General features: G+C 41.0%; 1 protein-coding gene across 1 annotated transcript in view; it reads left to right on the top strand.

Annotated features, from left to right (window-relative positions):
* The window catches only part of MAGI2 (membrane associated guanylate kinase, WW and PDZ domain containing 2), a 748,620-nt gene that overhangs the window by 630,319 nt on the left and 101,893 nt on the right, over positions 1-16,408 (top strand). Inside the window, exons 11-12 of the mRNA XM_063134211.1 lie at positions 5,807-5,838; positions 9,188-9,377. Coding sequence (XP_062990281.1) covers positions 5,807-5,838; positions 9,188-9,377 — 222 coding nt within the window. The remainder of the gene's footprint in view (positions 1-5,806; positions 5,839-9,187; positions 9,378-16,408) is intronic.

Below are 16,408 nucleotides of genomic sequence, written 5' to 3'. Positions count from 1 at the left end.
CTGGTGCATTTTTAGGGTCTGACATTAAAATACATGCAGTAACTCAGATGTGGAATTGTATTTGTAGAGGCAGCTATATGGGCGTTCATGTGTTTGTTTCTGCATCTGAGCCACCATCTTGTGACTGGCTCTGACTGCCCATTGGCTGTCATTTTATGACTGGCTCCACATCATATAACCTGGCTCCGATAACAGCATTATTATTAATAATAATAATATTTATATAGCGCCGTCAAGTTTTCATGGTGCTGTACAGAACAAAATAAAACAAAATACAAAACACCCTGCCCTATGGCTTACAGTCTAAAATCACAGTAACAAACAAATAGGGAGAGGAAAGGCCAACCAGCTTGGGGGGGCAATAAAACAAATAATAAAAACTAGTATCGTCACAATACAGATTATAAGCTTTTGAGAAAAGAAATGTTTTCAAATAAGATTTAAAAACTGTGATCGACGTGCGGTTCGCAAATGCGCCTGAAAAGAATTCCAGGCATAGGGGACAGCGAGCGAAAACGGGCGAAGACAAGCGAGAGAAGTAGAAACTCTTGGGCGAGTAAGAGACATGGTGTTATTAGAGCAAAGGGTGCGAGCAGGGCAGTAAGGTGAAATAAGAGATTGAAGATAGGGAGGAGCCGACCGTGACAAGCTTTAAAAGTCAAAAGGAGAAGCTTGTATTGAATTCTGTAGGAGAGAGGGAGCCAGTGAAGGGATTTTAGAAGCGGGGTGATGTGATCAAAACGACGAGCCAGAAAAATAATCTTAGCCGCAGAATGATGAATGGAAACCAATGGGGAAAGATGAGAAGAAGGAAGACCAGTCAACAGGAGATTACAATAGTCCAAGCGGGAAATAACCAAGGCATGAATGAGAGCCTTGGCGGAGGAGACCGATAAGAACGGGCGCATTCTAGAGATGTTATACAAGAAGAAACGACAAGACTTAGCTACAGCAAGAAGAAATAGATTACACAGGGATGACATCAACATACCCATCATCCATAACGTAGCATCATAATTTTAAGCTTTAAAGTCCAACCTATTAGACCAGCTAACTCTTGTTTGAAGAGCTTATGCTTCCAAACACCTAAATCCTACTTTTGACCCCAAGGTAAAACACTTTAGTTTTAGCGATTTGTGGAAACTTTTGGTGATTATTTTTATTTGTGGGATTAATGGACTATGAAATGTTGTCATTTTTCATGCTTCCTACCCATGTAGGTTGCTATAATTTCCAAAAAAGCTATACCGAGATGCATTCTTTCATTTAAAATGGTATATTTTAATTACATTTGGGCTTTAACCTCTTTTTTGGAGTAATAATACTGGCTTCTATTATTATTATTATTATTATTATTATTATTATTGTTGCATTTTTAAATTGTCACAATGGTAATATGGGAGCGAGGCGGTTTACGGATGGTTAAACTAAAATCTGTTAGGGATTTTCCTACTTAAGTTTATTTATTTATTCATTTAACTACCACATTTATATACTACTCCACATCTCAACAGATTCCAGAGTGGTAAACAATACAAAATAGAAAGATAAAAGAATAAAACACCATGTTAAAAAATATTATTTCTAAAAACAGAATACCTGTAAAAAAAAAAAGGCTTTATTTATTTATTTATTTATTTATTTTATTAATTACATTTCTATACCGCCCAATAGCTGGAGCTCTCTGGGCGGCTTGTCAGTCAGGGAAAGCTTGCCACCACTCCCACACTGCCCGTCACTTCCACCCACCACCCGTCTGAATCATGTATCAACCTTTCCTCTGTTCTCCCTACCCTGTCCTCTGCCGCCACTGCTGCCCACCGTCTGGTTCGCCCCCAGGGCAATGCAGGTGAGCTCTCAGAAGACCCGTGTCAGCCAGAAAAAGTGGCCAGCATGGTTCGACAGAGACCATGTCCAGCCCAAGTGCCCGGTTCTGAGTCAGGCATTGTGAGAGCAGGTGTCCCAGGAGATCAACAGCCAGGATAAATCCTGGAATCTGTCCTCCTCAATATGGGGTCAATGCTGTCACAACATTTCATCTAAACCTGAAAGCATTGACTTTTCTGGCAAGGAAAGTTTTTGCTGAAGTTAACTAAACGTTGCACCATTCAGGACCTTGAAAGTTCATGCTGAGACTCAATTATCCCCCAGGAAAGTGCCAGAAAACCATCTGTTCATTTGAAGTAAAGGGTCCATGCAGCGCCATTCAGACAGATTAGCTACGGAAGCCATATGTGAAGATACATTTCTATGACAAAAGGCAATAAGATCAGCAAAAGCTTACGGACATTATCATCCGCGAGACAAGTGATATGGAAACATGATGGCATCCCTTAAACTGTAATTTAAAGTTTGGAAGACAACCAATTACGACCCACTCAATAAATCCTACCAATCTCCCAAAGACCTAATTTGCCGAAAGCATCCAGAATACATACTGGGCTCACTGAAAAGTTTTCAGAAACTCCGAAAGAGTATATAAAGTATTTAGACAAATCGATTTCAACACACACACACACACACAGGCACCACACCAAACACTTGGGTAAGTGTGGACAAAGAGAGCTTCACCATACACTCCTGCAACACTGCTCATGGCTTGTTGGATTTAGGCCTATATGGGCATGGCTAGACGAGGGTGTTGAGGGGGATGATCTCGCGATTTTATTATCAGAAGATTGTCCCCCTTGTCTACACGCGACGTACAATGTCCCAGGAGGAAGACGACGTCGCGACCACCATTTTGGATTTTTTTAAAAGGAAAATGAGCACACGAGGACTCCCCCCAACCCAACCCTGATGGGCACAGAACTCCTGAGGAGCTCCGTGGCTATTTCCTGGCTCCTCGCGTTTACTTGCCTTTAATTTCAATGTCCAAGTAGACATGCATAGACTTGTGCTGCACATAAACCTGCATTTGCAGGATAATAGCTTTAAATTTGGAGGTCCACGTAACCACAAAATAAGTTGGTAGAAGAGATGAGGAATTGAGTTTCTTCTGAAAGCCTTTCTACACGAGGCTTTTATTGTCTGCTCGATAGTTTGCAGGGTCACATAACATTGTCATCCTTTGGAGCCTCTCCCGTACTTTGCAAACATTTTCGGGGTGGGGAGTCTTAAGGAGGAAAGTGTGGTATTTCTTTCAATGGCGTTATAGAAGATTTGCGTATTTGCGTAATTCTGCTATATCACACCACTACCTTGTGGTTTTGTAATGGAACATATAGAAAGACAGAGAAAGAAAAACCTAGAGGGGGAAGCATGTGTAAAGGAGTCGGTTTTAATCCTACAAAGAGTCAGGAAGCAGAAACCTCAGTAAAGGCATGAGTTAAAAGCCTAATGCAGAAAGGTCTCGAAAAGGAGAATAACAGTTTCTATATGTTTGCGAGATACTATGTGTAAGGCATGGCTTACCTGAACATCTATTTTGAAATGTTTAAATTTAACTTTAGTTAATTTTAAAAATGGATAGCAGGCTTTGCAAATCTGCAGAGCTGTTATGCTCCAAACACTCAGACATCCCCAAGTCAAACACAAGAAAAACACGTCCTGGCTTTTTCTGTATGCCACTGTGGTAGTTAGTAGAATTCACAACACTTGTGTCATTTAAAAAATGTCACAATCCAGCACAGAATTCTCAGGCATACTTGCAATCCACTGATTTCAGAACTTTGCACTGTTACAAATTTGGCAGATATCCCAATTAGAGCACGCATTTACATCACCAGCTAATGTACAGCATCATTTGAGAAGCATTTTAAACATTCTAAATTGTATTGTATCTATTTATTCCAAATTTCTGGGAAAAGAGAAAGAATTTAGATCTTCAAATGTTTAGTGTTTGATATTTGAATATATTTTATTGGCTTGATTGATTATTGGCAATTTTCCACTGCAAAATGAGTGCAAAATATTAACCTCTGCATAGTTCCAAATCACCCAATCCTGTACCTTTGTTCTGTTACCCAGATCTTGTGCCTATCCTTAGGGTCTGCTCTAAGGTAATGTATTTCTGTTTGCGTAGGGTGACCATATGAAAAGGAGGATAGGGCTCCTGTATCTTTAACAGTTGTATTGAAAAGGGAATTTCAGCAGGTGTCATTTGTTAGAATACCCATCAGTTGCTTGGGAAGTTGGGTGGGAGGGTGCTGTTGCACTCATGTCCTGCTTGTGGGTCTCCAGCCAGCTGGGTGGCCATTGTGTGAACATTGCTGGACTAGGCAGAGCCTTGGCCTGATCTAGCATGGCTCCTCTTACGTTCTTAATTTGGGTTGAGAAGTTTGGCATACATCATTGATACAGGACTGTATCAGTTCAAGAGAATGGGGGATGGCATATGTTTTTCCTAGTTTCCTAGATTGTGGAGTCTTCCTAAGGAATTTACTAAAGGAAAAGGGCAAAAGCAAACATTATATTACAACAACAATTTATTGCAGTCAATAGACTATTCCAACAAAAGTTCAGACATTATATTGAAGTTGTAGCAAGCAGCTATGCCTTTGTTTGTATTTCTTTAGTGTAAGAATAGGGGACTAATCTGGAATGGGACCCTAGCGTGGAGAGTAAGGGGGCTTTAACATCTTAACTTGATGCTGAATTCTCAATCTTGGAGCCTGTTTTTTGTCAGAAGTGATACATTTGGAAACCAGTCACAGGGGCTTCTCTGTGGTGACACCCAGACTTTTGAAACTCTCTCCATATTGATGTTAGTCTAGCTCACTCATATGTATTTTTTCCTTTCAGTGATGCAGAAAACTATTATACGCAGTTAGACTTTAGAGAGGGCAAAGGATAATCTTTGTAAATATGATGGTTGCTGCTAGTTTTAAATTAAAATTCAGTTATTTTTAGTAGATTATGTAGTTCATAGATTTTGTTCATTGCAAATTCAGTATTATTAACTGTTGCAGGTTTTGCTGTATTTTGTTCTTTATTTTGCTTTAAATTGCTTGTTGGCTACTGTAAGCACTTTTTCTTGAAAGGCAAGGCATAAATGGTTTCTTAAAAGTCCTACGTAGCTTTAATTCTGCTAACTTGATACAGAAGTAAGAAGTTGGCAGCCATCTGTCCAAGACTAAGGTGGCATAAGAATTTTGCTGAGAGATAAAATATCACTCTCACAATGTTTTGTACTGAAAGTGTGAACAAAAAAAAGGTGGTAGTTTGACAATAACATTTCAGGTAAAATGTTCAAAGTTCGAAATTTGGAAACTCATCAGTTTTTATATGGATAACACTTAAGGTTGGATTCACATTTAATTAAGGTTCAGGCAGCAAGGAGTTTGTGCTTTGTGGTTTGCTCCTATGTCACTATGGTAAGCCAGTGTGATGTAGTGGCTAGAGTGTTGGACTGGGAGTCAGGAGATCCGGGTTCTAGTCCCCACTCGGCCAGGGAAACCCACTGGGAGACTTCAGGCCAGTCACAGACTCTCAGCACAGCCTACCTCACAGGGTGGTTGTTGTGAGGATAAAATGGAGAGGAGGACGATCGTGTAAGCCATGATTATACCTTGGTAGAGAGAAAAGGGAAGGATATAAATAGAATAATACAAAAAATAAAATAAAATAACATATTTCTGACTTCTTTGAACACAAATAATGATGATCTGTGATGTTCAGTTTTGATTCAGTGGCAATAGTGTTCTCCTAGATACATTCTCCCTCATTATGTGTTCTAATTAATGTTAATAAAAATTGCGCATTTAAACTAACATGATGAAATAGGTCTATTGTTGTCCTGAACATAAAATAAAACATAAAAGACAGATGCACTGATGTCTTTTTCCCTTTTTCTTTTCTTGTTTAGGATTCTTTTCACCATGGAAGACTCCAAAGCCTGTAAGTTTCCTTGGAAAATTTCTTCCATTACAATATGTAGCTAAAGCAAAATGCTTTTAAGACCCATCAATCAATTTCAGTGAGAGAGAATTAACTATGTGCTTAACTCTTCCCCATTGAAAACAATTGGATTTACTTTAGTTGGATTGTGTAGTATATAATTTCTTTATTTTTAAGGCTGCCATGCTAACCATAAATACTTGAAAACAAATCCCATAGGACTTGTAAATACACTTGCTTAGGCTTGATAAGTAAATCTTACTCCTTAAGGATTTTATCTCATCTTCATTTCAAGTAAGCATGCATACAACTGCAGCCTAAGGTCCTTTCTACACCTAAGGAATATCCCAGGAAAATAGATGGATCATCCCTGCCTGCTCCCGGGATCCCCTGTACATTATTTGGATGCACAGGGATGATCCCGGGGGGAAAGGCAGGTGTAGAAATGACCTAAGATGTGGTTACAAGGAAGTAAGTCTCATTGAATGTAGTAGAACTCGCCTTTGGGGTAATGCGTTCAGGATTCTGCTGTACACTTTGGCCCTGTGTTTTGTTCATGACCTAGGCTGTCAGTGTTCTATATGCTTCAAAACTCATTGCAAAAACAGTTTGCTAATTAGTATTTCTGCATGATATATAATCCTGCTTGCATCCTCTAGTCTGCTCAGCATAATTCATAAAGTATTTTCTCAATAGGATTAGCCAAAGGGAAGTAGATTATATTAGATCCTGATTGCCTTGGGCTCTAGCTGCAGGCAGGTATTTGTTATCTAGCTAGACAACAAAATTTAGACCTATGGGAGAACTGTAGCCAGTGAGGGCCAAGAGTATTTAAACAATGCATTCAGTCGAGCCACCATCTCAAGAGAATGGAGGAATTTGAAAGCTTAGCTCTTTGCTGGCATGATTAATAAGATACAGTTACTGCCCATCTTTTATTAACATAGCCTCCAAATGGATCAATTTAAAGTATGCTTGGGTTCCATTTGTAAAGTCAGTGCTTCTTTTTCCTGTAAAAGCCTGATTATACGCTCCTCTTCATTAAAACACACACACTGCTTTCTGCTTCCGTTTTCGTCCTGAGATTTTAATCGCCTTATTACATGGTTGGCCACGTGGTTTGAATGGAATACTTCCTATCTTTGCCTTGAGTTTGATCTTCCATTAAAATCAATAAAACAGCATCATCTAGTGGCAGAATTATAGCATAACACTTCCACGGGGCGATTTTCTTAAGATGATTATCCTTGTTTTTTCTGACAACAAGAGAAGGGGGAGAAGAGCTGGAGATGACAATGTCATGAAATCAAACCACAAACTTCCATGAGTGGCCAGTCACAAGTGTGCTATAAATCGCTTGTTTCGAGGCAGCCTATATGTTACATTCTCCACCTGAAATGTAGCCGGGTTTTGGCTGTTGAGAGTTCTGAAAGCCTCCTTCCACCTGCACTGGCAGAACTGGACTTCCCCAACATCTCCTTCCCACAACAGCCCCTCCAGCCACCTAAAAATGCTACACAGAGACTTTGAAGACTCTGTGGTGTAGGGTAGGGGGATTCCTCAAAATTGGGTGGAGAGACCTTCCATAAGAGGAGCCGTTTTTCTCACAGAAAATCTTGCATCCAACCCCAGGAAATGCTTGAAGATGTTTGCCTTGTTGTCGTGCTGGCAGAGAAGGAACTGCTGCTGGCCTACTGGTTTTTAATCACTTGTTGTCTCACTTAGCTGGTCTCCCCTTGTAGAAATGGGGACAGTTAGGTGGATGAGATAATGAGGAATAAAATCCAATCTTCTAGCAGCAACTTCCTGTCTTTCAGGGGGATGACAAGGCAGGCACCTTCATGCAATTCTCAAGTGTCAACTGAGCAGAGGGACCTTGCAGAATTCTCATTAGTTACAGCCTGGTTCCTTTCACACGGTGAATGTAATACTACTTTGGATCTTACTGCACTAGTGAGGGGAAAAGTACAAGTCTCTCCCCACTTCTTTGCAATTTATGCTTCGCCTTCGTCTATGTTTTTGTAATATCAACATTTTAGGCTGAGTGCAGTATTGTAGACCTATCATCGCCCATCTAATACATGTTTGTCCTCTTTGCCACAATGTTCTTTGTAAAAACAGTATTTGCAGGTTTTCTTAGTGCTTCAAGTAGGGATGGATGATCTATCTCAGTTTCTATAATGTTTGAGCTTCCTGAAGCACAAGATTTTGGGGTGGATGGGTGGAAGTCTGCATCACTATTCATTTGCATTTTGTACACATTTCTACATAATAGGCATGCTAAGAAAAGGAACTGAGAATAAAACTGCCAGTATCATACTGCCTTTATACAAATCTATGGCGCGACCACACTTAGAATACTGTGCACAGTTCTGGTCACCACACCTAAAAGAAGATATTATAGAGCTGGAAAAAAGTGCAGAAAAGGGCGACTAAAATGATGAAGGGGCTGGAGCATCTCCCCTATGAGGGAAGGTTACATCAACTGGGAATGTGTAGCTTGGAAAAAAGGAGGCTAAGGGGAGACATGATAGAGGTGTACAAAATTAGGCATGGTATGGAGAATGTGGACAGGGAGACCTTTTTCTCTCTCTCTCTCAAAATACCAAAACTCAGGGTCATCCCATGAAGCTGATTGGTGGGAGATCCAGGACAAATAAAAGGAAGGACTTCTTCACACAGCGCATAGTTAAGTTATGGAACTCACTACCACAAGGTATAGTGATGGCCACCAATTTGGATGGCTTTAAAAGGGGGTTGGATAAATTCCTGCTGGAGAAGGCTATCAATGGCTTCTAGCCCTGATGGTTGTGTGCTTTTTCCATTATCCAAGACACTAAGCCTGTGTGCACCAGTTGCTGGAGAACATGGGTAGGAGGGTGCTGTTGCACCATGTCCTGCTTTGTTGGTCCCTGGTCGACAGCTGGTTGGCCACTGTGTGAACAGTGCTGGATTAGATGGACTCTTGGTCTGATCCAGCATGGCACTTCTTACGTTCTTAATGTGGCCTGCAAGAGCTTCTCTGTAATGGAATTCAGCCCTGGGGCTGAACGAGGTTCCTCACCCCTGGTCTCCTGAGATCTCAGAAGAAAATAAAATACAAAATATGCCCCAGTTATTAATAATAGCATGTATTATTTATAAAAAAAACACACTCACCTATGTAATCCTATATCTGGGAATAAATCACATTGAACTCAGTGTGGCTTTCTTCTGAGTAGACATGTAGAGTTTTGCACTGTAAACCATCTAGGCACTGTACAGCTGTCAAAAGAAAACATGACTTAGTCCTTGCCTGAGGGCTTTCAATCTAAATCTTGTTATCTTCTTTTTCTGTTATTTATTATAGATGATGGAACGATGGGAGAATCAAGGCAGTCCGCAGACAAGTTTATCTGCTCCAGCTATACCACAGAATATTCCCTTTCCACCCACCCTTCACAGGAGTTCTTTTCCTGATTCAACAGAGGCCTTCGACCCGAGAAAACCTGACCCATATGAGCTGTATGAGAAATCACGAGCTATTTATGAAAGTAGGCGTAAGTGAAAACTGGGGTCCCCCACTGCAGAGCACTTGAAAACTTTAAACATTGGCCTTTACATGTTCCAAAGCTGGCACAATGGCATTGGTTATTATAATGCAAAGTAAACCAAATTGTGAATCCTGTTTTTATGGATATTCAAAGGGGGGAAAGTCACGCATTTGTCCTAAATTTGCCTCAGTTTAAGAACGCAAGCCGTCAACATTTCTACTGATGAAATGCAGTCGAAATGGACAGGGCATTGTGTAAGAGCCAGGCCTGCTGCTTTGTGGTTTTACTCATTTGCTCTCATGTAAATTGGGCTTTTGTTGAAGTTGACTGCTCTGAATCGCCACCCAACAATGCAGAACCATGAATGTTGGGTTATTTTGACAGTGGCCCTGTTCAGAAGTCACCTCAAACCACAGTGGTGAAGGCTCTTTTGGTTTAAGGTGTCTTCTGAACAGGGCTACTGCCACTTCTCTTTGTATTTCACTAGCAAAGTGCTTTAAAGTGTACACTTTATATTCTTTGCATGTGTGTGTGTGTGTGGGGGGGTAATCTTATCACAATGCTAAGCTAAAAAAAAATCAAGCTGATAGGCTGTATTTTACTAGTATTATAACGTGTCTTTTCAGCCAGGATTCTTAGGGTCAAACTATATGTGACAAAGGTAGAACCACAATGGGAGAAAAGGACAAAAAAAAAATGTGGTCGGGGAGAGAAGTCGCAACCTTGCTTCCTCATGATACAAACTGGGTCATTCTTCAAATCCATGGCCTATACTATATCCTATACTGGCTTCCTTTTAAAAAAATAATAATGCTGAGAGTACGCCACTAATGTTAACTGAAATCAGTTGCAGAATTCCCACTGTGTAAGAACTGGAATTTAGTCAAAGCAATTTGCTATTATTTATAAACCAGCTAAAAGTCATTCACGTTTGATGGTCAGGGAAAAGGGATGGATGGAGAGTGCAGGACCCTTTCCCACCCTCACTTCCTCTCCCCATTCTCCTAGTTCCTTGTCTCGGTTCCCCACCCTCCATCCGTCACTGAAGCTAATGCCTCAAGTGGAGCAGGGCTAGGCCTGTTTTTTCTCAGCCAGTGCCTTGTTCTTCCCAAACTCGATCTAGCCTCTGGGTCCTGAGAATAGGAATGCTTTCCTAATTTCTATGTGAGAACAGCAGCACACACCACACTTCTAAGAAGTCAATTACTTGGTGTTTACAACTCACTAGGGCAGGACCTATACTACTGCTTTATAACGGCATTGAAGTGCACTGACAACTGTTGGGGCCCATTGACCCATTCCATGTAACACTTTCAAAGTGTTATATCCTGGTTGTGTAGATCTGGCCTAGGAGAAGGCCAGACAATAAACTTAAATTGGAGAATAACAAGTGCAGCTTAACTGAGAATTGTGTCTAGCTCCATCTAGGCTCAGAATTTTTCTAGACCCTGAGGAAGTTATAAGAAGCCCAACCACTAATAAAGGCTTCTGCTGCAAAATTGAAGTTGTTTCTTCCAGTTCCTTCACATGTGCATGGTTTGCAGCACATGACCCTAAATTGTTGTTTAGCATTACATGCATGAGTTTCAAGGCATTCCCTTTTCCCTTATCTGCCGATGCAGCCATGAGGATGAGATTGGAAGCTTTTGCTTCCATTTTCTGCTAAAAGTAGTTATTCGTTATATCCAAACCTGGATAAACTATGATTAATTTTAACTAAGGTTTATTTATTTATTATTAGATTTCTGTACTGTTGAACTGGCAAATGCACTCGGGGTTGGTTTACACCCATAAACCAAACAACAACAATATAACCATAAATAAATAAATAAAAATAATACAATAGTAAGCATTAAAATATTAAAAACATAGATGACGCAGCAGTAAAATTAATAAAGCAACAGACCAAAGGTTAAATGTCTGCTTAAAGAGGAAAGTCATAACCTGCCATCTAAATGTATACAGTCACAATGCCAGGCGGATCTCCCTCGGAAGGTCTTTCCACAGACAGAGGTCAACTACAAAAAGTGCTCTCTTCCTGGTGGCCACCCATCACAGCATTGTGGGCGGAAGCACCCAGAGAAGAGCCGCTGAAGTTTACCTTAGTAATTGGATGAGAACATATGGGAGAAGGCTTTCTTTCATGTACACTGGTCCTAAGCATTTTAGGGCTTTAAAGATCAGCACCAACACTTTGAATTGAGCCCGGAAACTGACTGGCAACCAGTACAATTGATGCAACACTGGAGTAATAAATTCAAAATGGCCAGTCCCAGTAAGAATCCTCACTGCTCTGTTCAGCACTAACTGAAGTTTTCAGACCGTCTTCAGAGGTTGCTCCATGTACAAAACATTGCAATAACCCAGCCAGGAGGTTACCAGTGCATAGATAATTGTAGCCAGCCTATATTTTTTTTAGGGAAACAACCCAACTTCAAGCCATTGGTTTATAATCTTTGTTTGTTTCCCTAAAATGTAGCTAAGACTAACCACAGCTCTTGACTTGGATAAAACGAGTAACCATGGTTAGTTGAAAGCAGAAGCAAAATCATCTGATCTCCTCCTTGGAACTGAGCCAGAGCAGAAAGGAGGATGGATGGTGCTACAGCATGGCTGAGAATTTTTTCAGCCCAAGGGGCAAATTCCATTCCACACTAGCTTGCATGGGCAGCATTCCAGTGGTGGGATCATAGGCAAAGAGGGCATGACCAGAGGAAAGGGGGCAAAAATACAAAAAAAAATGTGTATTTTAGCTGAAAGCTTTTACTGTCAGTATTAAGCCTTAGGTGGGGCATTTCAACCTTTTAGAATAGGGACAGTCAGCACAAAAGCTAGAAACTACGAATCACAGAGGTCAGGCAAAAGGGGTGGGGACAATGGAAGGGGTGTGGCCTTCTGGGGAACCTCAGAGCACCAGATTTTTCCATTGGGCCTCAAGTTTCCCATTCCTGTGCTAAACTGTGGTTTAGTGTTGTTGTCCAAACAAAACCACCATCTGTCTTATCCAGAAACTCCTGTTCTTGCCTCTTTGGACAGCGTACAAAACATTTCCTACCAACCCACCGAAACGCTTATATTAAAAATATAAGAGATATAAGAAATGTCAACTGTGATCTTTCACCACAGCCCCCTATGGCGGAGGGGAAGCCCTGTTTGTACACTGAACTCAGTCTCACAGATGGAAATCCTGTGTGCATATCAGTGCTATGGAGGGCAACCATGGTGATTCTAAAAATCTCCTTAGTTTGGGACTTGTTACACATGTGGATCAAGAGGTTTGGAATGGAAAGAGCGATGGCACTATTCAAACCCATTCCTGGGAAACCTCTCAAGCACGGACTGGCTTTTGATTCCTTTTCCGCCCCATGCATCCATTGCTTTAGTGGCAAAATAAGGATGTGATGCTGAAGGGTTATTCCGTAGTGATCTCCCTTCTGGGAATGGCTGTCAGACAGAGTGAAGGGAGGACCTGTAATTAGCAAGCGTTTTCTGTAACACAGCACTTTTGCTTAAAATGTGCTGGACTTGCTCTAAGACTTTAAAGGCAGGGCAGTCCTTTCCCAATAACTGCTCCCCATATGGTAGTAACTGAGTAGTAAATGAAATCTTCTCACAGAACTTTGCACTTGTTATTCAGCAGGGAGGCTGTTGAATAAAACTATTATAGACAGAGCAGGGAAGTGCCGCTTAAAAGCTAACTTTTACCTGATAAAAGGGAACAAAACAAAAGAAACTGGATGGTTAAAAAAAGAATGAGAGAAGGCATAAATCAGTGGGAGAGACAAAGAACTTCAGCCTTAGGACAAAGAAAGTATTTTTCAGAGGTGTTTCTAATATTGTTGTTCATAAGGGTCATATTTAGGTCAATATGTCATTCCAGACCTTGAAGTTAAGCAGACAATGAATCAATTGCAGCAGAAAAGTAAATTTGAACATTGTGACCCATCTTAAAAAGAAAATAACTGTGGTTCCTCAGTGTTGCAGGGTGCTCACCAAAGCCTTATCTGCAAATGAAACCTCCATAGCCTTTTATTATTATTATTATTATTATTATTATTATTATTATTATTAATTTATATAGCACCATCAATGTACATGGTGCTGTACAGAGTAAAACAGTAAATAGCAAGACCCTGCCGCATAGGCTTACATTCTAATAAAGTCATAGTAAAGCAATAAGGAGGGGGAGAGAGTGCAAACAGGCACTGGGTAGGGTAAACAGGCACAGGGTAGGGAAAAACTAACAGTATAACTAACAGTCTAAAGTCCGAGTAACATCAAGTTTTAAAAGCTTTAGGGAAAAGAAAAGTTTTTAGCTGAGCTTTAAAAGCTGAGATTGAACTTGTAGATCTCAGATGTTCTGGGAGAGCATTCCAGGCGTAAGGGGCAGCAGAAGAGAATGGACGAAGCCCAGCAAGGGAAATAGAGACCCTTGGGCAGGTGAGAAACATGGCATCAGAGGAGCGAAGAGCACAAGCGGGGCAATAGTGTGAGATGAGAGAGGAGAGATAGGGCGGAGCTAGACCGTGAAAAGCTTTGAAGGTCAACAAGAGAAGTTTATATTGGATTCTGAAGTGAATTGGAAGCCAATGGAGAGATTTCAGAAGTGGAGTAACATAGTCAGAGCGGCGACCCAAGAAGATGATCTTAGCGGCAGCGTGGTGGACAGAAACCAGCGGACTGATGTGAGAAGAAGGAAGGCCAGAGAGAAGAAGGTTGCAGTAGTCCAACCAAGAAATAACCAGTGCATGAACAAGCGTCTTGGCAGAAGAGACAGACAGAAATGGTCGAATCCTGGCAATATTATACAGGAAAAAGTGACAGGATTTAGCTACTGCCTCAACATGAGGACTAAAGGAGAGCGAGGAATCAAATATAAAGCCAAGGCTACGAGCTTCATTGACCGGAGTAAGCGTAACATCATTGACAGTAAGAGAGAATGAGAGGTGAGGAGAAGGTTTAGGAGGAAAAACAAGCAATTCAGTCTTAGCCATATTAAGTTTCAAACGACGATGAAGCAGCCAGGCTGAGATATCTGAAAGACATGCCGAGATACGATCGTGAACATCAGGAGAAAGTTTCGGAGATGAGAGATATAATTGTGTATCATCGGCATACAGATGATATTGGAGGCCATGTGATTGAATAAGCTTACCCAAGGGCAACATGTATAAAGAAAAAACAACGGGCCAAGCACCAAGCCTTGCGGAACCCCTACTGAAAGTGGAAAAGAGGAAGACGAGTTGCCATTAGCCAACACGCTGAAGGAGCGACCCGTTAGATAAGAGGCAAACCAGTTATAGACAGAGCCACAAAGTCCAAGGTCATGGAGGGAGTCTAAGAGAAGATCATGATCAACCGTGTCAAAGGCTGCGGTTAGATCAAGGAGAATAAGAACGGAATAAAGGCCTTTAGACTTGGCAGTAAGAAGATCATTGGTGATCTTAGTAAGGGCTGTTTCAGTGGAATGCAAAGGACGGAATCCAGATTGGAAAGGATCCAGAGCAGAGTTACTAGAAAGAAAGTCAAGACAGCGAGAGTAGACCACACGCTCCAGGATCTTTGAAACAAAAGGCAACAGAGAGACAGGTCGGTAGTTAGACATAGATAGCCTATCAAGAGTAGGTTTCTTGAGAATGGGAGAGACTGTAGCATGTTTAAAAGCAGAAGGAAATGAACCAGAGGACAGAGAAAAATTAATAATATGAAGCAAGGAAGGAAGGAGAGCGGGAATAAGATTTATAAAGACGCGAGAAGGAATCGGATCACGAGAGCAAGTGGAAGGCTTTGAAGAGCGCAGTATTGTAGACAGTTCATCAGCTGAGACCGAAGGAAACGCAGAGAAATTTGCAGGAGGAACCGGCAGATGAGGAACAGGAACTGGTAGAGGAGCAGAGCTGGCCAGATCGGAGCGAATAGTTTGGATTTTAGCGTTGAAAAAAGAGGCAAAGTTATTAGCAGACAGAGAGGCGGGGAGAGATGGTGGATTAGGCTTCAGAAGAGAATTGAAAGACGCACAGAGCCGCTGAGGATGCTTAGCATTTGACTGGATCAGCGTTGAGTAGTACTGCTGTTTGGCCAGTGAAATGGCAGAAGAGAAAGAGGAGAGTACAAATTTGTAATGGACAAAGTCCGCCCAGTCCCTGGCTATTCTGGTGGATTTCAACACATCTTTTGGGAAAATTTCAAGTGGAATTGATAGAAAATTCTCTCTGGAGATTGTTCTGAAACACGTAGTTTGGTGCAAACAAAAACCCCAGTAAATGAATAACTGAGGGTTTATCTGTTAGGCTATAAATGATCTATGTAACTTCAATTTGGGCAGCAAGGCATAACAAATGGTGAGCTAATGCTTAACTTTCTTTTAAAAAGAAAGTTAAAAATAACAGCTTAGTTGTTGTAGCCACCCAAATTCAGCAAGTGACAACTTGTATAGGGAAGGAGGCATCTTTATAATGTCCTTATCAAGCAATAATGCCAAAGTGGCAAACAAAATATTAGAAAACAATGATTAGCAGTGCTTTTTAGAGGCCCATATTGCTACTCCTAGCTTTCACTTCATACCCCATTTGGTCTTTAAAAAAAGATAGTAAAATTAAATAACTAGAATAAATAAATGGTACCATATTGATTATGCCAATAGTGACCAATGCCAGAGACCAGGCTTTTAAGAACAAACACATCACCAGAAGCCCTAATCAAGGGTTCCCATCGTCAAGCAAGCCTTATGACTATCCAGCCATTTAATCTTTTCCCTGTATCTCCATTGTGTTGCTTCTCTGCCTTGTGCTTGTATTATTTTGTCCTTAATATATTTTCTGTGCGATTTGTTCCATGAGCAAGTAATTGTAGAAAAGTGTATGTCGATACTTGAGTCCTGGAAATCTTAGTTTGAAAGCTAAATAGGGTTGGGATATGGAGAGAGATTTGCGGGAAAGGTTTGTGCAAGGTGTTGCTCAACAACTTTAGTTAACAGGATGTCCACTATGGCTACGGGGACCCTTTTTCCCCACAGCTCCGTTGTGCAGGGATGAAAA

The sequence above is a fragment of the Elgaria multicarinata genome, chromosome 9, assembly GCF_023053635.1.
Source record: "Elgaria multicarinata webbii isolate HBS135686 ecotype San Diego chromosome 9, rElgMul1.1.pri, whole genome shotgun sequence".
NCBI classification, from domain to species: Eukaryota; Metazoa; Chordata; class Lepidosauria; order Squamata; family Anguidae; genus Elgaria; species Elgaria multicarinata.
Note: the sequence above shows the minus strand (reverse complement) of the source record. Positions and strands in the feature narration are given on the sequence as shown.